The sequence below is a fragment of the Candoia aspera genome, chromosome 2, assembly GCF_035149785.1.
Source record: "Candoia aspera isolate rCanAsp1 chromosome 2, rCanAsp1.hap2, whole genome shotgun sequence".
Lineage (NCBI taxonomy): Eukaryota > Metazoa > Chordata > Lepidosauria > Squamata > Boidae > Candoia > Candoia aspera.
The window spans coordinates 96,838,872-96,865,520 of NC_086154.1; the positions used below are offsets into that span (position 1 = coordinate 96,838,872).

At 41.8% G+C, this 26,649-nt stretch overlaps 1 protein-coding gene and 1 long non-coding RNA gene across 2 annotated transcripts; one reads left to right on the forward strand and one right to left on the reverse strand.

The window, feature by feature from the left end:
- Positions 1-9,167: 9,167 nt before the first annotated feature.
- Positions 9,168-11,127, reverse strand: JUNB (JunB proto-oncogene, AP-1 transcription factor subunit). Its single transcript, XM_063292481.1, has one exon. The coding sequence runs from the start codon at positions 10,734-10,736 to the stop codon at positions 9,795-9,797; it is 942 nt and encodes a 313-aa protein (XP_063148551.1). The 5' UTR covers positions 10,737-11,127; the 3' UTR covers positions 9,168-9,794.
- A 214-nt stretch (positions 11,128-11,341) lies between these two features.
- Positions 11,342-26,471, forward strand: LOC134492309 (uncharacterized). The gene is made up of 2 exons (XR_010067424.1): positions 11,342-11,528; positions 26,233-26,471. It is a non-coding gene; the product is annotated as an uncharacterized LOC134492309 (long non-coding RNA).
- Positions 26,472-26,649: the final 178 nt, after the last annotated feature.

The window sequence follows — 26,649 nt, forward strand, 5'->3', positions numbered from 1 at the left end:
CAAGCTTTCTACTAACTTTAATTTTTTGGGGGGGGCTGCTTGAATGTGAAAAGGTGTATGCAGATAGTATGTGTCAAAACAGGACACAGAGTATGCCAAATTTTGTTAGTACTTAAAGCACTATTGGACCATAAGAGATAATATCACTATAGGAGGACAAGAAGTAGGGCTTCTTTGGGTGCAAAGGACTCAGTAGAATTTACTGGGGTTTCTTCAGAACTGAGAGAACTGTAGCTTCTGGAAATAAACTGCCTGCTGGTTTTGAGCAAGAAAGGCCTTTTTCCTCCACCTATTTCTTGTATTAGAACTGAAACAAAGTACTATTGGTTTTGACCCACTGAGCCTCATTGCAGCTGTTTTACCCTTGGTGGGGTGGAAAGCATTTGTTTGTTCTCTCTAGTGTTTAATCCTGGTTAATCTATGAGTTTTTATTTGCCTTTTCTCATTTAATCAAAATGACTATTACATACAGTTACACATATGTCATGTTTATATATGCTGGTTTTCCAATTCTGCTTTAATTCTGTAGACAGAGAAACATCTTAAACAGAAGCAGGTACAAAACAGACAGTGAATTACCTTCCATCCTACTATATCACCATGGCTTTTTCTACTTGTGTGCTCAAAAATATGCAGTGAAAGAGTTGACTTACAGTGTGAGTCTTTTATTCTGAACAGTTTGCAAAAGTTTTTTCAAACCAACAAGTCCTGTTTATGTGTCTCACCTATGCCAACTCAGTTCAGTCGTAGTTTACCCAGTTTATCAAAAACTGAGAACAAGAACAAGGGAAGGTGGTGCTTTCAGAGTTCATTTCTTAAAATTCTTTGTTGTCTATAATGACTAAAGATAGTCCTTGTTTAGCAACTGCCTCATTTAGTGGCGTTTTGCAGTTAGTGGTGATGAAAAAGTAACTTTGTGACCAATACCTGCATTTCCAACCTTCGCAGGTCTGTAAAGCAAAGGAAAGCTGAAGGTCATAAGGACAGTCATGGTTTCACTTAGTAACCGCTTTGCTTAACAACTGAGTTGCCAGTCCCAAATGTGGTTGTTAAACAAAGATGACCTGTACGGGCAACTTTCCAAGCTTTCAGCCAGAAGACTACCCCAGTCCTACCAGATGATGATTTTGACCCTAGAATCTTCAGTGTAGAAAGCATAAGCTGAATCACTGAGCTACAGTCTTTCACTTTTGTTACAGTTTAATCATGTGTATTAAAAAATGCATGGGTTTGCTCATACAGTACTAAAATTAGTGCATGGTTTTAGAGACCCAATATAATATTACCGTTCCTTTCTGCTTTTAAAAATCAATTTTAAATATTTATCGTAATCTGATGTTCTAATGATTTCTACAAATGAACTGTATTGTTGCATTACACTGGTTGGGCTGTCTACAAGGGGAAATTCAATACATCTAGGTGAACCAGCTTAGGGAAAACTGCTAGTGAAAGCAAACATTAGTTACTAGGTGTGCCAGCAGGAAGCACACTTGGCTAGCTTTGGGGATGACAGAATGAACAACTCTGATATTTGCACCATAACAGATTATAAGTAACAGGTCAACCTAGCACAGCATTACAAAGCCTCAGTCCTAAACCTTTTTGAAGCACACAGTGCAGAGAGCAAGGCCCACTCCCTCTTCGCACTGAAGATGTTGCCTAGTCTGGCAGTGAAACATCTGCAAGAGAACAACAAAGCTCAGAGAGCACCAGGGACTCCACAGTGCACTCACCTAGGCTGTTGCTGAGAACTCATACCAGACAGGTGAAGCCCCAAGTTTCTATATATAGTAGAAATGAAAATGAAACCCTCTTCTAAAGCTTTATTCTACATACAGTCTAACGAGTTCCTTAGGGCAAGGAAAAATGTTCTCACCCACTCCACCCAGTTGCATTCTACTTATCCTTGGTTAAATTATGTGCTTGCCTTGTGCAGCCCTGTGCCTAGGTTTTGCAAAATAACAAATGAGAACCAAAACCTGGGAGTCATGAGTTTTAGCTACATATGTTCCCAAGTATACTGAATTAAGGAAACAGATGGGACCAAAGAGATGATGTAACTACCACTGAGTAGGAGATTCTATCCCTTTAAAGAAAAAAGACGAATGGGTGTTTGTCTAAATTGTTCTTGTATGCTCTCCCAAGAGGAAATTCTATCATTTTTCTCTGTAAATTATCTTGCTGAGCTACTCTTTCCCCAATCCAACTCCTAGTATTTAGCTTACATCTACTTTCCTGTAGTTAAATGCATGTCTCACCTTGTCTAATCCCCAGAGCACAAGGTTTACCACCATTTACATTTTAGCTTTGTTTTTTTGCTGGTTCTTACTTCACTTGTCTGCCCAATCTGCTGCATGTGTGTATTCCTTGCCAATTGCTTTGTAATTTGCAATTGGATGAGAAAATACACAGGTGATCCTGTTTGTTAGTATATTAATTGCATACCCACTCCCTATCATCTTTGTATTTCTTCCTCAAATCTTTTCATAAGGCTATTATGTTGTGGAGATATTCAGTAACAATCGTCAAAATAAGTTATCCTATCAAAATGAGTCCTTTTGACTAAGCTGTTTATCATAATGCAGAAGCTAAATTGGTGCTATCCTTCAAAAAAACAAAACAAGTGCTCTGTTCCCTTTCTGGCCTTAAAGTCAAATTGCTTGATTTGTCCTAATACTTGTCCTAATACCTTACTAATTTTTTTAAAAAAAACTTGTCATTCCTTGAATCTTATTTTACTTTATAAAACCCTGGCAAAAGAGTTGTGATACCCACTGCTTCTGTTTCCTGTAGCTTGTGGATAAAGTTCAAGGTATTAACATTGACCTCTAGCTCTGTTATGCCTTGAGCACTGCCCATCTTAGCACTTCTCTTCAGTTGTTAGTATAACTGTGTCCAAGACAGGACTATTTTCTTGACTATACCATCTATGATTCAAGTTCACAGAGAGAAGGAATTGTTTATAAGGATACCCAACAATTGTGGAGTTCTCTTTTTTTCCAGATGTCCATGCTCCAGTGTCTTCCTAGAAGAGTGGTAAAATTTTCCTTGATCTTCCTCTAGTTCCCAGCCAGGTTCCCAGCCAGGTTCAATCTGTTATAACTGGTTGTTTTCAGCTTGTCTTACTTTTCCTGGTAGCTTTCCATTCTAAGCCCTCTGAAGAATCAAAATAAGTATCAAAACAAACAGAACTGTAGGGCCTGGCTCCTGTACATTTATCTTTAAGAAATTATCCCCACATCACCTTTAAGAGTCTTGAAGCACCAAGATCCAGCAACATGAGTTCAGATTGCCCAAGTATTTTGAATCATCAGCCTACCTTTTACCATCTTTGTTTTTGTCAGTACTATGTCTCACGGCAACTTCCTTCTTTGCAAAGAACGGCATATTGAGCAATCCTGACCTTACACAAACACAGGCACGCACACACACGTGCATCTGATCTCCTGCTTGTTTGGAGCTGAGCAACACAACTACTGCCCCATCCCCAGATTTAGTTTGGTTGCTAATATTTTTCTTACACTTCTCTGTTGTCCCCAATATCCTTTGTTAGTTACAACCTGTTTTGCAAGTTTGCTGTTCCAGTTTTGCCTCAGTATATTTATGCTACTTGTTCCTTGATGACCTGTTTTGCTTTTTACTTCAAGTTACCCTTATGATGTGTAATGGTATGTGGGAAAGACTGACATGATGTCAGAGCATTAAAGTGTTCTTAGTGCCGTACTTTACCTGCCCAATCTCAACCATTTAAACATTAAATGAGAGAGGAGAGGAAGATTGCCTGCCTGCCCTCTCTTCCCAACCCGATTCCCTTGCCCGGAGGAATAGATGAGGACAGGCACAAGGCACTGCCTCCTCTTCAGCTGGGCTGTAAATACTGCAGCCACATTCCATTCCACATCAGCTTGTCGTCCTTCCAGGGACAGCAGGTTACTCCGTATAACTCCAGGAAGGCCTAGCAAGGATCTTGCTGCATTCCTGTGGCTGACAGCAACAAGTAGTTAAGAACCCAAGAAGGCAGTGTAGACAGGAGGCATTTGGTACTCTGGTCCTAGCTATCCCTTACTGAAATCCAATCCCTCTCCCCAGTTGGAAAGGAGACTCAAGGAGCTGACTGCTGCAATTTCTGTCTTCTCGACAGACCTTCCTCAAAACTCTGACTCGTGGAGACTTTAAATATCCTTGCACCTATTGTATACCTGTTGTATTCCTAGCATGCCATTGCTATCCTCAGTTGGATCCATCTCTTGTAGAGACCAGTTGTAAAGATACAGCTCCTAAATCAAAAGCTAATTTCCCATTTGTTATTACATTTCTACCCTGCCTTTCAGCTTATTAAAGTATTTACTAACTAGGTTTCTCTGCACAGCCCTTGCTTCCAATAAAAGGAGGAATGAAAAGTAACAGCATGGTGCACGCTACTTAGTGAGTTCATGCATTGTCCTAAGTCACAATATCATGTTTGCGTTGATGTTTCATTCTAGCTTGTTCAGCAAATCATGGCTTCAGTAGCAAGTCTGAATCCTGCCAATTATAGCTCGGCTTAACAGAATTTCATACACCCAGAAGAATGGTTGAAATGCAAATATTCACATTTATTACCTCTTGGCTTGAGGAAGAGGAAGAGGAAGAGGAGAAATATAAAATTAAAAATAAACAAATAAAAATGTATTTGACAAAATTTTACCTGCTGCTTAATTCCTAAATAATCTAGCAAAGTTCCTAGTTGTTCTTAGCATGTTATTTTACAAGCTTTTATAAATAACATGATTTTCTTCTTCTTTTTTCTGGTGAAACATGTTTCACATCATGTACAATCAGAAACTATATATAAAAATCAAGAATAGTGGCTGCCAGTATTCCTTCCCCCAACTTCAGCATCTATACTGTGAGAAATAACCACGTCCTCCCCCAATTCAAAACCACTTTCTCTATGTCTCATACGCAAAGTCGGTGTTGCCTTTATGAACACTTTTAAAGTAACCTTTAAAGGACAAATTGCCAACATGAATTTGACCAGTCCCAGTCCAGGAAAAACCCAATGGCACTGTCTTTCTTCAGCCCTTGCTGTTAGCTGACTATAAATGTTCTCTAAGGTTCCACATCCCATTTACTTTTTTCTGAGTCACACTGACCTTTTGATCTGTGGCTGAATCGTGGACTAGCATTTTTTTAAGGCAAGAAAAGCTGGATACCACATCCTGCTGTTATGAGTAACTTTGTTTTGGCCCGCCCACAACTTCACTTACAAGTCCAGTTGGAAGCACATGCTGGATTTTTAGCAGGGGCATATCTGAAATATAGAATGCTTGGCATTCTATTGCTGAACAAAATTGCTAAACTAAAAGAAGCTGATACCAGGACTAAAATGCAATGGTCCAGGACACTATACTGTCTCCACTTCCTACAATTTTTCTGACATACAGCCTGTATTTATTCATCTTACTAAGCTATAATTTCTAACTTAGTGTCATTTTAACCCAGCCAAGTGTGATGTGACAAATCATAGTTAAAATAAGCCATAGTTTGATGTGATGTGTGGACCTAGCCATAGTCTTACCAAAGGCCATCATTCTGATGACACCAAGGAAAAGGATAGTCAAAGTGTGCTTACAAATTGACAGTATCCTTCCCAATTTTAGTATTTTGGAAGAAGGAACATCAGCAAAGACAATAAGCAATTAAAGACCCTCCAAATTTTCATGGAACAGAATTCAAGGATAATCATGACTGAAAGGGCATCTACTTCCAACATAGTTTGTGCATGACAGTAAGCTAGAGGCACACAACCTAATGCCCCAGGGTGTCTAGCAACCACCCAGGGTGTTTAAACATTATTACTAAATTGTAATCTTTCATATTTTTACTTGTAAGGCACTTAGAAACTCTTATACAGTGAGATGGGCAGTGTATAAATTTGTTCAATAAAATAAGATCAGAGGGAAGACTTCAATATACAATTAGAGAGCAACCATATTTAATTAAATATTCACTAGATTAAGTGAATTAGTATTTTGGAAGAAGGAACATCAGCAAAGACAATAAGCAATTAAAGACCCTCCAAATTTTCATGGAACAGAATAGTAGGGACGCGGTGGCGCTGCGGGTTAAACCGCTGAGCTGTCGATCGGAAGGTCGGCGGTTCGAAACCACGTGGCAGGGTGAGCTCCCGTTGTTAATCCCAGCTCCTGCTCACCTAGCAGTTCGAAAACATGCAAATGTGAGTAGATCAATAGGTACCACTTCGGTGGGAAGGTAACGGCGTTCTGTGTCGTCATGCTGGCCACATGACCCAGAAGTGTCTATGACAACGCCGGCTCCAAGGCTTAGAAACGGAGATGAGCACCGCCCCCTAGAGTCGGATTCGACTGGACTTTACGTCAAGGGAAACCTTTACCTTTACCTTTACCTAGATTAAGTGAAATCAAAATTAGTTTTTGTTCTGACCCCACCTATCATTTTTGGAGTATGGTTCTCAGCATGCCACTCAAAATCAAGAGTAGCCCCAAACCCAGGAAAGCTTTGACATATCCATAATGGGTAAGTTCACATCATGCCACTCACACATGCAAAATGCCTGACAATTTAGCGTTACATGTGAACCACTGATAGACAGTCAAGCAACAGAGCTGCAAGTAAAGCATTAGATACATTTTGTATGGGAAACTAGACTCCTAATTTGTATACCTCCATTGCTCATCTTTCTCTACAGACGCAGAAGTAAAAATATGGTCTTGAAAGTCCCTTAAGAAAAATTGCTTGTTCATAGTGCATAGCAAAGGTGGAGGTGATGATGCAACTTGTTTAGATCTGCCACTATGTTCCCATTATATAAAACAATGCACTTATTAAGCTTCCTCACATTTCTTCTTGTGTCCTGTCAGATGCACTCCCTGAAGTAAAGATAAAATAAAGAGTGAAGATGCACCCCCTGAAGTAAAAGACATCAGGAAGCAAATAGTGGAACAAAAACAATAGGTACAAGGAACCTATTCTGAGGCAAAGAAACCAATCATGCTCAGCACAAACTGTGGACTGTAGTTTGCTCCATTTACTTTTATTAAATTTACATCCTGTCTTTCTTCTTGGAGCTCATGGTGGTATGCATAGCAGTCCCTCCTCCCATTTTTCTGTACATCAACCACCCTGTGAGATAGACTGGGCTGAAAGAGAACAATTAGCCCGAAATCAGTGTTTCCACAACTGGGGACGGACTTAAACCTGGATTACCCCAATGCTACACCAACACTTTAGAACCACACTGGCTCTAAACACACAGGCATCTCAGGTTTGCGCCAACCATTCCTTATTAGTGGAAATAGAGGTCTGGACCATATAACATACTAACTCATGCGGTTTGTTTGATTTTGTCTTTTGTCTTAGCATGTTGTTTGAGTCCAGCCTGCTGTGGGTCATTCACATCTTGGCTTAACAATGCATAAAACTAGTCAGAAAGATTTGGTTCCCCCACCCATTAAACAGTTTGGTTCACTTCTATGTGTTGTGTGAAATCTGCTACAATTTGTGTCTAGTGTGGTATGTGAACCCAGTCAGTTTTATTCAACAAGCCATGATTAGATAAACTCTAGCTTAGAGCAATTGGTGAATCCAGTCAATGTCTTCTCTCTTGGGCCAATACTCACTGGGAGGGAGCATCAAAATAGAGATGGAACCTCAGCAAAGATTTTTACAGAACTGATACACAGCAAGAAAACCCTTCTCTGAAATCCTTCACCATATTAGTGAAACAAGAGTAATGGTAAGGTAAGAACCACTAACGAATCTTCTAAGCAGGTCTTCTGGAAGAGATGCCTTGCTTAGTCATGGGAGTGGCCAGGGACCCATTTAGGGTTTGAGAGCCAGAGTAGCCTCAGGTGCTAGTTCCTCACAGCTCCTGGATGAAGGATCACTGGGCTGTTGTAGGCCTGGCTTAGCTTTTCATTTTTGAAGGAAAATCGAAATCAGATATAATCGATCATTAAGGTTCTCTCTGTTTGTAGAAGCTGCCCATATGCATTGGATGCGCTCTCCAGTGGCAAGAGGCCACTTCTGAAAGGGAGCGGAGTGCGGCATTCTCTTTCCCCGCCAGCACGAACTCCGCGAGATTTACGGAACAATAATTCGGGTTGGCCACGCTGCGATTACCAGCAAGGGCAAGTATTATGGGAAAACTAACAGCAGAAGAAAACCCACAACCACGACCCTTCGACAGCTGGTGTGTTATTCCCCCGCAGGACAAACGTGTGAACCAGGCATCTGTGTTGCCCCCACGGGCCAAGCGCGCTCCACCCCAGCCAGTTCGCTGAGGTTCGTGGCTTTGCGGTGTCTTGGGACATTCCCAGCCCCCAAACGTCGCCCCCTTCCTTGTTTGGCTGGAAATTGATATAGTCCAGGGGCCTTTGCCTGGCAACGTGGGCGGGGGTTCCCGGAATGGAGCCTGACCAGAAAAAACGTCACGAGGCAGAAACTGACCAAATATGGCCATCTTCCCCTGCGTCAGCGCGAACCACCCCCCCCCCCTTTGCCCCGGAGGCTCCACCTACTGGAGCTGAAGTCAGAACTTGCGAGATCAAGGAAGTGAAGCTAGGCGTGTGGGAGGCCAAGCCCTGGGGCCCTTAGGCGCGCCCCCTCCCTTTCCCGTCCCTGAGGCTTTCTAAGCACCAGAGCTTTCGCATCAAAGCTGGGAGCTTTGCATCAAAAGGACAAACAGGGAGGGGGAAGGGAAACCGATTCCGAAAACCTCGGGAGAATGACGCGCAGCAGAGGGGGCATCGGGCACGGCGTCGCTGCGCACGCAGAGCTCAGATCCGGCTGATCACAGAAAAGATACCATACGGGGAGGCTGAGAAAAGGAAAGAAAATAAGAGGAAACGTGGTGAATTCCAGCGGGCACATGACGGCCGGTCTCATTAGGTTTATACTAACAGGTCCATTAGGAAGAACAAACATACACCGGAAAGGTTAATGACCAGGTACTGTCGCCAGGGCGTTTCAGAAATTAAATCTTCCCCATCTCTCTGCGTTTAATAGCTTCTCGAGGTACAGAGTTAGAAAGTGCCCGGGCCGTGTCCACGCCTGTATAGAAACCCACAAAATGAAGTTGTTTTTTTAATAGGCAAACGAATTGGCGATAAGTTGTGGCATATGAAAAGAGGCACACAGATAAAGTAGTTCGAACATGTTTACTTAAATAGTTTCAATAAAAAGTCAAAACACACAAATACAGTCATGGGGGGGATGAACTTGAGGACTCAAAAGTATTAAAAGCGCTAGTAAACAAACCCCCCTTCCCCTTCTTCGCCCTTTTGCCCACACAACGGCCTCTTGGGGGAAAAGAGGTGCTGAAATTCGGCACTTCCCTGACAAACTCTGTCCTGGTCCCTTTTCTTTCAGTTATAAATTAAATTAAGTCCATTTCTCTCTCTACTGGCATGAAGAAGACCAAAAGGCCAGTTCTCTGGGCTCTTTGTCTCCAGTACCTCCAGTTCCGCTGCACCATCCAGCGATGCAGCCGACAGCACGAGAGCAAGAGAAAAAAGCGTTTTTTAAATACACACATACGAAATCACGCTCACGGACAGATATAAAAAACTTGTACACACTCAGCACATATCGGGTTCTGGATCCACCAGACTGAGTCAAAGACATAACTTGGAACCCGGATTTCGGAACAGAGGCGTTCGGAACTCGGCGCGTCAGTCCGGCTCCATGTAAACTTTTGCGTGACAACTCCACTTCTTTCTCACTGCGGAAAAAGTCTGAGACGACGGCGATCGGCCTGGTCCTCCACCTCATCAGAATGACTGCTGCATCTTGGTGGTCAACAGGAGCTGGCAGCCGTTGTTCACGTGGTTCATTACTTTCTGCTTCAACTGCGCTACCTGGTCCCGGAGCGCACTGGCAGTGTTAGACAGTCCCGCGTTCTCGTTCTTTAGGCTCTTCACCTTCTCCTCCAGCCGAGCGATGCGCTCCAGCTTCCTTTTCCTGCATTTGGTGGCGGCCAGACGGTTGCGCAGCCGCTTCCTCTCCACCTTGATGCGCTCCTGGTCTTCCATGTTAATAGGAGACACGGGCGGGCTTTGCACATCCGGCACAGTCTGGGGTTCCTCTTTGAAGCCCCGCGCGGGGTGGGGCAAAGCTAGGCCGTGAGGCTGTGGCATGTAGCTCAGGTTGGCACTGGGGAAGCTGGACGTAGTACTCAGGGAGCCGGTGGGGTTGTAGCTGGTCAGGTTGGTGTAGATGGGAGGCGGCTCCTGGGGAAGGGAGGCACCATAGCCGCTACTGGCCGACGAAACTGCTACCGCGGCCCCGATCGAGACATTGGGGGGTGGCATGTGGTTCATCTTGTGCAGATCATCCAGTGCCTTGACAAAGCCGTCGGCGAAGCCCTCCTGCTCTTCGGTGGCTCCCCGCGGATAGTAGTACTGTCCCGGCGGCGTGGGAGTGGTGGTGATCACGCCGTTGCTGTTCTGAACGATAAGGCGCTCCAGCTCCGGAGCAGCCAGCTTAAGCGAGGAGCTCGCCGTTTCAGCCGGCTGTTGCTGAAGCGGGCCCGGAAAGTAGCCAGCCGGGCTGTCTTCTTGGCCGCGGAGGTGGTGGGGGAGCTGGGACTTCAGGCCGCGGAAGGGGTCGGCCGACAGGTTCAAAGCCATGCCCGACTTCAGCGCCTTGTAGTCCTGGCTGTAGCCGGAGAAAAAGGAGTCAGGGTAGAGAAGCTGCTCCATCTTCGTGCACATCAGCCGCGCGCTGGGAGGAGGGGGTGGATACCCAGGCTAGGACCGTCCGAGCAGGCTCGGGGCTCACAGGAAAGGCCTTCTCTATCTGCCTGCCTGGGGCGCGGGTCGAGCTCTTCTCCTGACACGAGGAGAGCGCGCTTCCGCCTCCCTCCCAAGCTTCACTTCCAGATTTCAGAGCGAGAGAGACAGAAGCGGGGGAAGAAACGCTTGTCTTTCCGGCGGCTTCTCCAACCACCCGCCCTGACTAAGCTCGGCTAGCGAGGATGATTCACGCTTGTCCCCCACAGAAGGCAAGCCCGCGGGACGAGCGTGCCGGCTTCAAGCCCTCCCCGAGAAGCAAAAGGAGCAGGTACCGTACCGGCCAAGGGGAGACTCCGGCGCGCTGATGCCACTTGTGAGTTATCTGGGCTGCAGCGTGCGCTTCCCGGCGCCTTTTATCCTGGCAGTACCCGCGGCGCTGGCGGAAGGGCGCCGTCATTGGCTGGAGAGCGCAGCACCTCCGCCCACCGCGGCGCACGCGAAAGGGGAACTGAGCTCATTGCTCGGCAGCTCGTGCTCCAGTAAACAGCCCGCGGGGCGGCGGGCGACCGCGCGTCAGAGTAACGGGGACGGGCGGGAGAGCGGGGAAACCGGGAGCGAAAGCAGAAAAGGGTGCAGCCACGGCGGGGACGCGGGGAGGCCGTGTGAGCAAAGGCGCGCAGGAAGCAGAGACGTGGGAGAGGTGGAGTTTGACGTTCTTTACGCTGGGGAACAAGTCTCCGTGAATTTAGGGCTGCTTGCTTCTACGCAAGAGTACGGTATTCTAACGGAGAGATAACAGAGATGGAGGGTGGCTTTCTGTTTTGGACAGACAGAGCTGAGAGGCGTCGCGCATAGGCCGCCGGTTGGGCATTAGGTTGGTATTAAGTACCTCCTAGAGGTTTAGGTTGCCTGTGTGATCTTTGGCACGTCCCTCCCTCAGCCTGCCAACTTCACAGAGTTATTGTAAGAAGGAGAAAAGTAAATAACGCCCATAAGGCAGCCAGCATTTCTTGGAAGAAAGGTGACAGATCAGTATGTTTTTTTATTTATTCGAAGGCAGAACAGTTTCATTCTCTAGGCGCCAAACCCTCCATCTGATTCTTCAGGGCTCCAAGAGCTTCCAGTGTTAGTAAATATCAGGGAAGCATTTCTTTGTAAGAATTGTTTCGCATTCTCTGTGAAGGTAAGATAGGTGCATTAACATAGTTCATAGATTCTAGAAATGCCTTCTGAACAGATACTTTGTAACACGAATCAGACTCTATCAAGATAATAGATCAAATGACAGTTATATCCAACCTCTGATACTAAATGCTCGCTTCTATAAATTATGAAAATTTAACTGGACACAAACGGTTCAGCCAGAATATTGAGAAATAAATGTACACTCTGAGATACAAACAGGTATGTATGAATGTCATAAAAATATGTAGAAATAATCCCATGTCAAATGCATATACTGAAATCAGAAACCACAGACAAATACCACTGGAAGGCATAACTCAGACATAAAGTTACACCCTGCCATATTCAAAATAAACACAGATGAACAACTTAAGAGAGATCTGCATACCACATTCAGATTCCAGAGAGAGAAAAGAAAACACGCCAAAAATTGTAATGTACACAAAAGCTCAGATTTTTTTACATGCACATAAAGTCATAAAGATGAAAATAGCTATGGGTGGATATTAGCATCGTTACCTTAATTGCTTGCAATAGTACAGCATAAGAATTAGGGGGTTAAGCTAAAGCTTTCACCCACAAAATAATTTTGAGGGAGAGGACAGATAATACATATAGCAAAGAGTCTTGTTCATACAGAGCTGTGTCAATCCTGATCCAATCTATTCACCCACAACTAGAAGTACAAGGTGAAAAGTTAGACTCAAGCCTGGTATCTAAATACTGGGAGGGTTGTCTTTTTCCACTAATCACAAGTATGTATTACATATATTCTCTATCTTAGCCTTTAATATACATATGTGATAGATACACACACACACGTGATATATATACATGTGTGTGTGTGTGCATGTATGTATACACATAGCCAAATAAAAAGTATTTGGAGAAAACTACTTATTAAATATTATCTCAGATAGTATAATAACAAACTTGTCTCCCAACCATCATATATCAGATTTAGTCTATCTGATGTCTAAGGAGGAAAAAATATGAGCTTTAATTACAAACATTTGCCCTCAGTAACTTTATTAGCCACGAAACAAGAAATAAAAGTGACATTAACAGCGAAATGTAGACGTGAAAGGAATATTTATTCAGAAGGTTGAGTTTAGATAGCTGTATGTGAATAAAAAAGGTGAGTGGAAAATATGTAGATATACATGGCATTCATAATTTCATAGCATTTCCCCAGATATTAACATAGGCACTTCGAAACAAACTTTTCTTACGCTCTGCCTGAGTGCACCCTAACATTTCACTCCTAAAGAAACTGCAATTAAATGATCATACAAAACACATAATGGAGCCAAAATTTAAAAGATTCCCAACTATTTGTACTGTTGGTAGAGACTTACTACTTTGGTGTCTGACATAAAAACAGATGTTTGTAATGAAGAAATGCTTGCTCATGCCCTGCCTCCCTTCTGGCCGTAAGAAAGAAACAATCTTTAAAAAGATTCTTGTACACAGTGCAATTAAGATATCCTCGTACAGAGTAAAATGGTCTCAACTTCTTCAGATTTAAATAGGACAGAACATGTATCTATATAAATGTCCATGTCTATATAGAGCAGCCTTTCTCAACCTTTTGACCCGGGAGGAACCCTTGAAATATTTTTCAGGCCTCGGTGAACCCCTGCACATTCAGGCTCAAAGATAGGTCAGAAGTGACAAAATTATTATATCCATTTCATGCACTAACACTGTTCTTAAACTAAAAATAAAGAATGAAACTTACCTTTGTAATGTGAAATTGCCTGAATTTGAAATAATTTTTAAAATAAATCGTGATCTCCCAGGGAACCCCTAGTGACCTCTTGTGGAACCCTAGGGCTCCACGGAACCCTGGTTGAGAAACTCTGATAGAGATACATGGTCCAGTAGCAAGAAACAAACAAAACCTCCAGTACAGTATTACGTTTTTAAAACAGTGCCTATAAAGAGACATCTCCTGGTTGGGAGAAAGACTATGACAGATTTAGACAAAACATTGAAGTGCAGGAACAACACACCAATAACAAGGTATCTACTGTCAAGGATACCTGTGAAATCTGGACCATGTGAAAGACAGAAAAAAGAAAAACTGATGCCTTTGAATTATGGTGGTGGAGAAAATTGTTGAGAATAACCTTGGACCACAAGGAAGACAAGTCATTCAAAACTAGATGAAGTAAAACCAGACTGCTCACTGGAAGCACTAATCATGAAGCTAATGTTTAAATATTTTGGACATATAAAGAAGGCAACAGACACTGCAGAAGACCCGAATGCATGGAAAAAGTAAAGACAATCAAAAAAAGAGGCAACAAAGACGAAGTAGCTAGGCACTATCACCAATTTCACAAACATAAGCTTATACAAACTCAAAGCAGGAAACAATCCTTGCAAAATTATGTCCATTGGGTCACAAAAAGTCAGAAGAAACTGAATGGCTGAATAATTAAAAAAAAAAAAAAAAAGCAGGGTCAGACCTAATTAATACCTGATCAAGAAATCAGGAGTTCTGGCTAGACAAAATTAGAAAAAGTATCCTGAAAGAAGGATGAGACACTTCTGTACTGTTGCTAAGAAGGAAACAACTTCCATATTGTTACCAAGAAAACTGCATGAGCTGTCCATGTAGTCTCCAGGAGTTGAGCTCAACTCAAGCAAATTTTGACTTGGATTTCTAAAATCAGAAGTGATGGGGATCAAGTTTTCTTAAATGGCCTTCATACCATCCCATGATATGTAAGGACCAGTAATTATTAGTCAGTAATGAATAAAAGACTCTTTAAACATGCTTACTTTATATATCCCAAGTTTGTCTAGCAAACTTGGAATATATATCTGTATCTATATCTGTATCCCATTCAATCGTGTCCATTCTCAGAGACTGCCTGGACAAATCCCTGCAATTTTCTTGGCAAGGTTTTTCAGAAGTGGTTTGCCATTGCCTCCTTCCTAGGGCTGAGAGTAACAGGCCCAAGGTTACCCAGCTGACTTTGTGCCTAAGGCAGGACAAGAACTCATGGTCTCCCAGTTTCTAGCCTGATGCCTTAACCACTTCACCAAACTGACTCTCTGAAATATATTTAATATAGGACAAACATTTGTGGACTAAAGCACTAGCAATTTTGACTCACATTAACTTGAGTTTAAATCCTCCAAACACAAAACAAAGAAGCCAAAAGTTAATGTCAGACATACCAATTTCTTTTGGGTCAAAGAACTACTGTATTAACAAATGGGAGAGAGAAAGGGAAAGGACAGAGAGAGAGAAAAGATGGATCCACCTACTTTGGACTCTGGCTACATCCACCTCTTGTATAGAGCCCTCAACAGACTGCACTCATAGGAATGCAGCTCTCTGCAGAAAACTGATATTGCACCCTGGCTTAGGAGCAATTTGATTATGTTGAGACAACCCTATTCCCGTCCACTCTCCCTGGATTCTTTTTGAAGAGACAGTTGAAATATGTGCAGAGGCTATTGAACTGATAGAACACAAGCTGTATGGGACTAAATAGCATGCAGAATGCAGGAAAGAGGGTACCAAATGGAGGGAAAGGGGAAGCAACCCCACAGATGCTGTTGCAAACATAATGCATAATATAAGTGATGAAAGGAGGTGTTCCAGATAAACAAACCTTGTAGGCTCTATCAGAATGAGAGTCAGCCTTAGATTTTGTTCTCTTCCCTAGTACCATAGCAGGAAGTGCCAGCCTCTGGCGTTGCCGTTTAATCGTTACCTTTGTTTGCCTGCTTAACCCAGGCATCAGGCAGAAGGGTGAAGGTTAGGGTGCGGCACGGAACACTCCCTTGTATGGCAAGCATCTAAAAGGTACCCAGCCTTGTGGGGCTTGCATAATGGGGCAGAGAGAGAGAAAGAACATAATATACAAAATAACTATTTTGCACTGAGGCAGCTTAGCAATAAAAGTTGCTGTATCCAAATGAGCTTTGTAAGGCAGTGCACGTTTCTCTCCTTTGCAACATGGTGCTAGATACTGATTAGCCTTTCAGTATTTCTCATAATTGAGTTCCATTTATTGCAGTTCATGACATGCAAAAGTATGGTCGCCCCTATAGCATTTTGTGTAGAATACGATGAAGCTTTCAAACAACCCAGGTATGTTAAGGTTGATGAAGTTACTTTTTTTAAACCTTCCTGATTTGAAAAGTATAATAAAAAGCAAGCAGGAATGTCAATCTGTGGTTTTGATTTTACGTTATGCTTATTTTCAAGGATTGTTGTGTTGTTTTTAGTTGTTATTTGTCATGTAAAGCACAGAATAAAAAAGTGTTCTACAATTTTAGAACAATGAAGGAAGCAAAGTCTTGGAGCAAAGTACATACATCCATGTACTATGATAATTTGGGGTAGGGATAAGGGGGAAGGGAGAAGTCGAGAACTAAAGTATATACTGGTCAATGCATTTTATAATGAGTGTATTCACACATTAACTATGGTCATAATGTGTTTTGTTTGACTTAGCTTGTTTGTGAACTCAGCCATTTATGGTATGTAAACTATGATTTGTTTATTTACTGTATTTCTATATTGGCATGCTCTTGGCAACTTATGAGTGAGTGTACTGTATGAACTCTAGTGACTGTATTTTATTCCATAAACAATGGATTAGCACATGTATGAGCTCAGCCACAGTTTTTACATAGTACATAGACTGGGAATTTCATATTCCATCAGTTAAGACTGGGATAGAAATAGTAAAACAGTAAAACAGTAGTAAAAAAAATAGAATTTTATTTTATTTTATTTTATTTCTATAGCCACCCATCTCAACAAGTGACTCTGGGCGGCTTACAATCATAAAAAACATAAAACAGTTAAAATAATTAAAAACAATTAAAAACACAAAATAAATATATATGGTTGCCAAATAAACAATGTATGGATGTTAATAGAACCAAGAAATGGGACCATTCACACATTCAGGGCCCCAGACCCAGGCACATAACCAGGTCTTCACGGCCTTATGAAAGGCCAATAGGGATGGGGACATCCTAATCTCTGGAGGGAGAATGTTCCAGAGGGCAGGCGCTACGGCAGAGAAGGCACGCCTTCTAGCCCCTGCCAACCGACATTCCTTGGCTGACAGGACCCATAGCATCCCCAACCTACAATTATGAGGAAGAAGCCCAGACAGAGGTAGAATTACTAGTCCAATCACAAATTTAAGTCAAGAATACAGTCCTATCTGTGAAAATACTTAAAACGTAGGGATAACCGTAACAGTGGAAGGTAAGGTAAGAATTCAGAAAAGCTGGAACCAAAGAAAAACTCTCTCTTGACTACGGAGCAACAAAAAATTGTTTATGCAGTTTATAATAGGATTGGCTGGTCCACTATGGAGGCCCCTTGCTGACTGCCAGAAAATGGAACTCAGAATCCCTTGACTTTGCTAGGCCTGAAGTGACTTTTATATCCTGAACACTAGGTTCACACACTGCACTCAACCATGATTTTCCCTGGTTTAATGAACAAATCAAAATGGCTGGATTAAACAACATGCAAAAAAAGGAAGTCACAAAATGGCTTGATATTGTGAGCCAAACTCTAGTCTTTGATTGCTCTTCTATCTAGATCCCAACCCCAGTCTTTGGTGCTTCCAGTCTGGCCCTAAAACTCCTAAGAACCTTTTGACATATAAAGGACAATGGCTGGACCAGGAAAGATGGTACAATTTCATCAACTGCTTTCTTGGTGTTTTTGAAATTGAGTATTTGGGGAACAATGTCAGTGAATGATAGAGAAGCATAATGATTTATCCTTGTTTTATATTATGCATTCTTGGGTTGTATTTGCATGACATACTCATTTATATACATTTCTTAGCAAACTTGTGTATAGCTCCATTTTTATCCTACAATGTGCAATGCTTTAACTGATGTTTCAGATTCATTGTGGTATTCAGACCCAAAACTACCAGTATAATGGATTATCTTAATTGTTAACATATCTGGGTTAAGATCCAGAATGGTGACGATTCTGGGTTTGACAGAAACAATGAGCCTGAAACCTCAACTGAAAAAGTATGCATTAGCTGAAGCTAGTACATATATCATGCAAATACTACCTTGGAGACTAGATTTGCAACAGTTTTGCTTTTCATACATCCAAGCACCACATGAATGTGCTAGAACTGTCAATCTGAATGTGCAATCAATACAGGCAAAAGGAAGCACTATTAAAATGATTAATTGTAGGTGGCTGTGAAACAACATAGATCTGAGGATATTTGGTTTGTGGCAGCTTTCCAAGCAACACTGGTTGTTGTTCTGGCTATGTTTCAGGTTTTCAAGAGCACAATTCTCAGAAATAACTTCTCTCCCCTTTTTTTTTGGTTCATCACTAACATTAGAGTGCATGCATTTGTCTAAAAAAAAAAGTACCACTACTTCTGAGTTAGAAATTGTTCTTATCAACTTTCTTTTAAAAATCACAATTAATATCCTATTAAAAACTACTTGCAATGTTTTCTCCTTTAGTGAAGCTGGACGGTATACAATATGAGCATAACAGTAACTGAAAGATTTCCTAGTCAGCTGTGTGTGCTAATCTGGCCTTTAGTGTATTGCTAAAATGTTCTTCCATAAGACTTCTAGCTAAAGTAATTAAAGTTAATAGGACATACACTTCAGTATATGTTGAATGACACTTCTGTCTTATAAATGATGCATGATATAAACTGTGATTAACTGTCTGTTTCAACAAAAATAAGTTACTAACTAGGTGAATTGATTTTCACAAACCAGTACTTGATTGTTCTGTAATTTCTGCCATGATATAGATTCCACAGAACCTTTAGAATACCTAAGGGCTTTAGCTTAAAGAACAAAGTATGGTAATTAAATAAATTATTGGGATTCTTGTATGGGGATAACTATGTGATTGCAAATCCCACTTCTTGGAAAGAGTTAAAGGGATCAGTAGGCCACATACTACTCATCCCTTTCCTAAAACCTTCCTCTGAATTAAGCAGCATTTACTCCAGTATGGATCCCCTATTTGAACTCCAGATTATTGTGTTTTTTCTCTGAATGAAATAATGCAATTGTATGTCGTTTACTAGGAGGTAAGCCCCACTGGCTGTATTTGCGTAGTCCACAATGTGTGCTGTGTGAATCCAGCCCATGGAAATAGTTTATGGCTCAGTGCAAACCTAGAAACCTGCGTTGAGCAACGTGAAGCATGAGGATGCATGTTGTATGAACACCAGCACTGTATTCAGATGAATCCCATGTTAGGTAGCTGCGCACAGGACCAGAGCCTTCAGTAACCTCAAGCATATTTACGTTAGCAACACAAGTCTTCTCTGAAAATAAAGTAAACATGAAAAGGAAAGGTTTGCACATGGATTAAAGCAATTCTGGTTATTATGTCCTCTGATAAGGGGATGAGGCTGTCTAGGTTTGGGAGGAGTTTGCAGTCAGGACTCTGAAGTTCTATTCCTGGGTCTCTTACTGATTCAGCATGTAAAGCTGAATGATTCACTTCCCCACTGTGGCCTCAGCTTCCCCATCAGTGGAAAGCCCTTTGGGATCACTGGATAGGAAGCACTAAATATAATACCCATCTCCACCCCCACTGAATTCTCCCAAAGAGGAAGGGGAAATGGCAGGACAGGGGCAGTTGTCCTACTCCAAAAGGCAAGCAGGTATCAAGAAAGAGAGAAATTAAAACATTTCCCAATGGTACAGGAAGGCAATAGCTAACAAAAGCACACATCATTTGCAGTTTGCAGGATAACCTGCTCTGAATATCACAGCTAGTGCCCTTCTGATATTTAGCTTCCAGGTTTAATATTTAGTAGGTGGTAAAATTTATAATATTTCCATTATTTATGCCATGGCATTTCTATTTAGTAGTTTGTTCATTCACTTTATGCCCTGCATTTAGTTTCACAGATCTTCTACAACGATTACTTAATAGCTATTGTATGATAATAACTCATCTTTTAAAAGTGAGGTTATAAAAAATACTCTCTATGAACACAAAGTCTTGGACTCTAACTTCAAATAATGCAAGGGCTGCCTGCCAAATGGCAGAAATACTCTCAACCTGTATGTGTATGTGTTAGTTTTGTATCCTGCCTTTTGATTCAGGAACTCAAGGCAGTGCACACAGTTCTCCTTCCTTCCATTTTTCCCCACAACCATCACCCTATAAGTAAGTTGGGCTGAGAGAGTATGATTGGTCAAACTCAGTGAGCTTCTGTGGCCTTTCCAGTGCAAATCCATCACCTTAACCACTATGCCACACTGGCTCTCTCATATATATTTGATTTTATTGTGACAATAAGGGAAATAACTAAGCTATTAATAAACTGAGACTCAAAAAAGCAACAGGAAAAGAAACCATTGCTTCTGCTATTTACAGATCCATCCTATATTCATGTCAGAGTAGCTGAGTCAGGAACTGTAGGATTGGGCAGAAAACAAGATACACCGGTGGAGCATAGACAAATGTATCTGCTGGTGAAAACAGGTTGACAGAACATTAAAAAAAATACAGAATCATGGTTGGGGAAGATGGTTAGGAAGAGAGTACCCTTATGATCATGGATAGGGGTCTTATTGGTTCTGGAACTTTACATTATCTCCAGATATTATGGGAGAAAGTTCCCCCATGTTGGCAAGGGCGGAATACACATAGATAGCTATATTCAGTGCCCCCCACTCCTTCCATTGAATCATAGCTACCTGGGTCCACAATTATCCTGCATTTCTTGCCATGATAAGAGCATAAAATATAGCAAACAGCAACATCCAATTGCAGCTTCCTAGCGCAGCTTATAAACCCTACACTGGGAAGCCATTACTCAGTTAACAGACTATTTCCTGAATTTCTGTTAAGGGGATTTTCCCTTCCCCTCTCAGAATGAGTGGCTATAGGATAAGACAACCATTTTGCCAAATGTAGCATCAGTGCTAAGAACTTGTCTCTCTCTTATTTACTCTTTATGTGTATATCCACTGTAAGTGCCCACTTACATAATGGCACATTAAACAGTTCTGCTTTAATTTAGAGTAGACATATTTACTCCATAGATGGTACACAAAAGATCCTTTAATGTGAAAGATTTGCCTATTTTAAAGACTCTAGTTCAGTATTTTTAGTTAAACCCAGTGTGATTAAGCATTACATCTTTCAATCGTTTTTAAAATTAAGTAATGGAAGTTAACCCGCTTTAGGAAAGATTGAACAAGACTGTTGGCAAACAGCTGCATAGCAGTAGAGAGTAGGAACTGGTTTCAGTAGGAAAGAGACACACAGGTGTTTTTATTTATAATGTGGCAAACATATGCCGAGAATCCCAGCTTGGAACTTAGAAATGATAAACACTGATTGTGACATAGCAGTAAAGTGTGATATTGTCTATGAATGAGAATTGGCACAAACTCAGCATAACATTTGCTGTTTCCATTGCCAATCCCTACTTCGTTTCTTCTGCTGAATGGTGTTGTCCTTATATTTATGAATGTGCCAATCATTATACTCAAAGCTTACTGGTTTTCTCGCCATCCCCTTTCAGCAAGCCACCACCCTGTGTGGAAAACCTCCAACTACAGCAGGAATGGGGTGGGTCTCACTTCATGATTCTGCCTGTCTTCCCTATGCTGGTTTGGCCGGCCCTTTCCACATACCCATTTTGGGTATCTTTCAAGTTAAAACAATATGGAATTAAAAAAAAAACCAAATGGGCAAACACCAGGGCAGAAATAGCCCAACAAAGGAGAGAAGCAGACTCTGCTATGATTGTTCAACTAGCTTGGTCCTTTGAGCAGGAGAAGTGAAACTGACTAAATGCTGGGCAACCCTTCTCCTGTTTTGTGGGGAGAAGAGGGAAGTGGGTGGAATTGACAGATGCAAGAAAACTGGCACAAACACAACAAAAGCCCACTTCAGTATCCATCCTTATTTTTTTGGACACTGCAATGAGGAAAAGAGGGGTTGCTGCATCTTCGGATAAAACATGTTTCAGAATACTATTAAAGTGAGATGGCAAAAATACAACCCTCTTCTTCTCCAAATAGGATAGTGGGGCTCTCCTCTCTTTTCTGTTGCTGGAAGCCTGGAGAAAAGTTAGCATCAAAAAGAAAGGGAAGCAGAGAGATAACAGAATGGAAAGAACTTAGAAAACAAAATGGCCAATGGAGGGCAAAGGCTGGAGCCTAGTAGCTATAGCAGAGACTGGACGATTACCATGTGTGACACCTCCTAACACTTCTAAAACATGTCTCTGGTCGTACCCTCAACAGGTCAACTGACATTCTCTCCAAGATAATGAGTGTAAGATACTACAGATTTTATATACTTTAGTAAGATTGTCCAGTTAAAGGGAAACTGTTACATTAAGTCTAGTGCACTTAATGACAACTTAAGGCTGTTTCACTCATAAGCTGGGATTGAGATGAAAGGTCTTTCCACACTTGCAACAAACCATGCCACAAACATACTCTGTCAACTTTTTTTTCCACTGTGGGCCCATCTTCTTATCTCCAGCACATACATGAGACAATCCTAAAGCAGCATTTTCCCCCTAATGCTGACACTGCCCAAGTGCAGCTTCATGGTGTGTAAATGTTAGGCTTTTTCACCCATTACCCTGAAGGAAACACAAGTGACTGCAGTAATTGGAAACAGAGGCAACAGAAGCAAGAATGGGCTCGGCAATAGGGCAGCCATTTCATGCTAATATAGTTTTCTACCAAGTTATGCTATCCACCAATTAGAGACAGGTGGGTAGCATTTCAACTGGTTGAATTATTTCAAGTAAGGAAAGGCCTAAAGACAATGTTGTGGGATCAAGTGGAAGACTGGTATTGTTAGGGCATGACTGTGTTAGTAAACTGCAAGTGGGGCCAGGCAGACAGACACTCAACTCTGTACAGTTCTAGATGAAATGTCAGAGCAAGTGAGGAATGTAGCAACTTCCTCTAAACTTGAACACGGCAGTGTGGAAGGACACAGTTGGCACCTATACATGGATGAATGAGTTACAAGGGGATCAACTGTGCTAATGCAGAGCATTTTGAGCCAACAGCCCTGAGCTGCCCTTTCCAAATCGAACGTGCACATGAAGCTCCCAGTGGAACAGTCTCAGATAAGCAAACTGGGTCTCCACCAATCTCCAGATTATCATAAAAACCAAGACCTGGTAGGACTCTTTATTAGAAGGGACAGGTAACAGAAGGTCAGGCAGAGCAGCACAGCCTAAATTTTATAAAAATACTCTTGTAGATCAACATTGATAGACAATATGACAATTGGCTCTCTACTTTAGGCTGTCAAGCCATTACAAAGCATGAAAGATGTACAGGTAAGAGTCTAAAAGGCTGTTTGGGGGGTTTAATGGGGAAGAGCAAAACTTGAATTGCTGCAGAGGGTGAGAGGAGGCAAGAGAAGAGCTGAGATTGGAATATTTCAGAGGCAAAGAAAATAGGAAACTCTCCCAAAGTCAAACTGAGAATCTGTCCAATCCTTAGTGTCCCCTTTCCTCCATATTGCTTAACCCTGAAGTGGTTTCAGTGAGTTGCTGCATATACTGTAGGACAGAATCCATAGTTAAATTACAGCCACAGCTGCCAGAATTTAACCTCATCACTGTTTTCCTGCACATTTATACCTGATGTATCTTTTTCTTAAATAGATGGGATATTTGTGTTTTTTAAAGTGTTTCTAAATTTCCAGCATTTATGATTACTAGGAAAATGATCAATAACAACTACATTGTATGTATCACTTAAAGCACTCTAAAAGATGGAACAATTCAGCTTTATAGCTTCCAGCCATTTGTTTTCTTCCTGCTGTAAAGATGGCAATGGAGCAATCTTCAAAGGACAGACTTGTTCCATATTTGAGTACATGGTTCCAGGTTCATAATCTTCTCCCTCCAAGAAGAAGAGGAAGCCTGGTTTAATAGTTTTATTGCTGTCTGGAAAAGGAAAAGAGTCAATATGGTGATCACATACTAAACCTGAGCAATATACTGCAGCCCTGTCATCCTAGATATCAACCATGACTAGTCATCTTAATTACTCATAAAACTATCAGAGTGGACTAGAGATGAAACAGGTAAACATGAATACACAGAGAAGCACAAGTTTGCATAGCTATGCAGAGAATTCTTAGAAAGCTGAAAAGAACAACTTCATGATGTTATTGTAGTCTTCCCCAATCTGGGAATTACAGATGTGTTAGTAATTGCAGTTCCAACTCATCGAGAAAGCACTAAGTGGGAGAAAGCTGTGTGAATAAACTGATACTGTTTGTATATATGTATGGTATATAAATGGGTTAGCAGAGAATACTATATATTCCCACATGCCTGCAGTTGGGCTGGCCCAATGTGTTCAGCTGCCTGAGCTGAATATAAAGATTACACTCATTTTACCAACTGCAAGGACTCTAGGCAAACTTATCAGTAATTTAGCTAAAAGCCAATCTGCATTAAAAAAGGGATGACCTTCCAATAATCAATGATCCATAAACCAAGCTGATTTCAAGCCAAACATGATGACATACATACAGTTACCTCAAAAAAGTAATTTTGGCCAAACAACAGGAGTTGCCAAGAATAGAGGGAAGAGAATATCAATTCAGTCACTCCAGAGTCACACATCATCCTAAACCATAGTGTGGTTCGTTTGATTTTGGTTTAGGCATGTTGTGTGAACCCAACTTCTGTAATTTGTAAAGCACTATTATGGTTTAGTGCAGATATGAAGAACTTATGCTTCCCCTGACCCTTGAGATCATACTGCTGAAATTCTATAGCAAAACTGCCAATTTCAGGCAGCATTATTTCACTTAAAAATGGTTTTGGGAGGTTTTAACAGTGGGAATGATTATGGTTTGCCATCCAGAGGCTTCCCACTCCTTTTCCTATCTTTAAAAATAACGTTTTGCCACTCCTAATTGTATCACTAACCAGATTGCTTTTTGTGGCCCTCCAGGACTGGAAGCTGAGTTGCAGTCCCTGACCCCTCCTAAATTGCCCACCTTGGATTTAGTGACTTAGATAATGTAATCAATGTGTGTTATGGAAAAGCTAAGCAGGGCCCATTTTTTTTTGGAGCCAATGGGCACATTCCACATTTTGAGATCATGGACTGAGCATGCAAATAAAATGGCTCCTGGGAGGTGGGGAAGGTCACTGTTTTTCAAAGGTGCCATAGTAGACATGGCTAGTCATAAAAAATCTAACTTAAATAAGAAGCAAACTGATAAGGCTACTCTTGATGCTTTGTCTAGCTGTCCAGGATACTATCAATCCCTACTCTGTCTTTTTTCCCCTACTCATCTGTAATCTTTATTTTGTAGGAATGCTTGAGAGGGCTATGTGGAATTCCAAGAGCATTCTTACAAATAGATAATTCTGGACACTGGTGATCTTGTAATGTTTCTTGGCACTATACCATCCTCCTTTATAATTTTATCTAAAATGAAAGTATAACACAATGGAGCAGAGGGGGCCCTATGTTAGGGATCCAGTAATTTTAAACAATCCATGCCTCAGTATGATGTGTGAACCAGGTCAGTTATTTAAACATATGAGGTTTATTTTTTTTACAAATATTAAGGCAGGCTGAAATTCAGAAGCATTTCCAGGCAGTGTAACGTAGGGGAGAGGGAAGCACATTCCTATTGAAGGGATGCCTGTAACAAGACCCCGGACCTCTGCTTATGGTATCTGCTGGCAAATCAAGCAGCAGCTATTGGACAGAGTCACTCAGGGGTTTTGATCAAGACCAAACGGAACAAGGCATCAGACCTCATTCCCTGGGAGGCTCCTCAGCTTGCAAAGTGCTGAGTGAAGCCACTGGGTATGTCAAACCTCTCTGTGGAGGAGGATCCATCTCACCAGAACTCCAGCCCAGCCTCACTCTACACAGGCACGTTCCACCCTGGAGAAACCTGCCCCTGCAGGTGCATCTGGGCCAGGGATGCCTCCCTGCCAGCCAGGGCTGGGCAGAGTATGGCGCCAGGCTGGCGTCATCTCCAGACTTTGCTACATTCTGAGGCCTGGCACCCAGACTGGCCATACCAGTGCATCTCAAGGACAGCAACGGGAAACAGGCAGCAAAGCCTGAGTCAGCATTTGAAATCCTTTAAATGGCCACACCTGGAGCTTTCCTAAGGCACAAGGATTGGGTAATTACAAAAGATATCCCTCCAGCCTGAACTGAATTTCAAACAGTGCCGTCTATCCAGTCCCCTTCCTTCTCACTGTTCCCCTCCAGTTCTGACTAACAGAATTTCTTATGCTCTTCTTGCCAGGAGATTCTCCATTGCAATTTGCCATGCACTTTGAAGTCCCCTGTGAACAAGGCTAATACAGTACCACACAAGGGACAATGCAATCTTTTACATGTCTACTCAGAAGAAAGTCTCACTGAATGCAGTGGAACTTACTTCCAAGTAACTGAATAAATGATTGCAGCTTTAGATAACAAAGTGCTGGAAATGTGTCTTTCAAATTTCTTTTCTTCATGCATATCCTTTCAGAGCATAGTAGGTCCTACAACTGGGAACAAAACTGTTAACTTGTATCAGATCCTCCAAAACAATATTGCAAATCCCCTCAGCTTCCTACACTATCTTCAATACAGGATACAGCTCAAAAGTGTTTTATTCTCTAGATATGTCTCCAAATTCTAACTAGAACTGCTTATAATTGGTTTTCTCCATCATGTT

Bases quoted from the DNA above. Each gene is read 5' to 3' on its own strand.
- JUNB (XM_063292481.1), bottom strand. From the start codon at position 10,736: ATGTGCACGAAGATGGAGCAGCTTCTCTACCCTGACTCCTTTTTCTCC.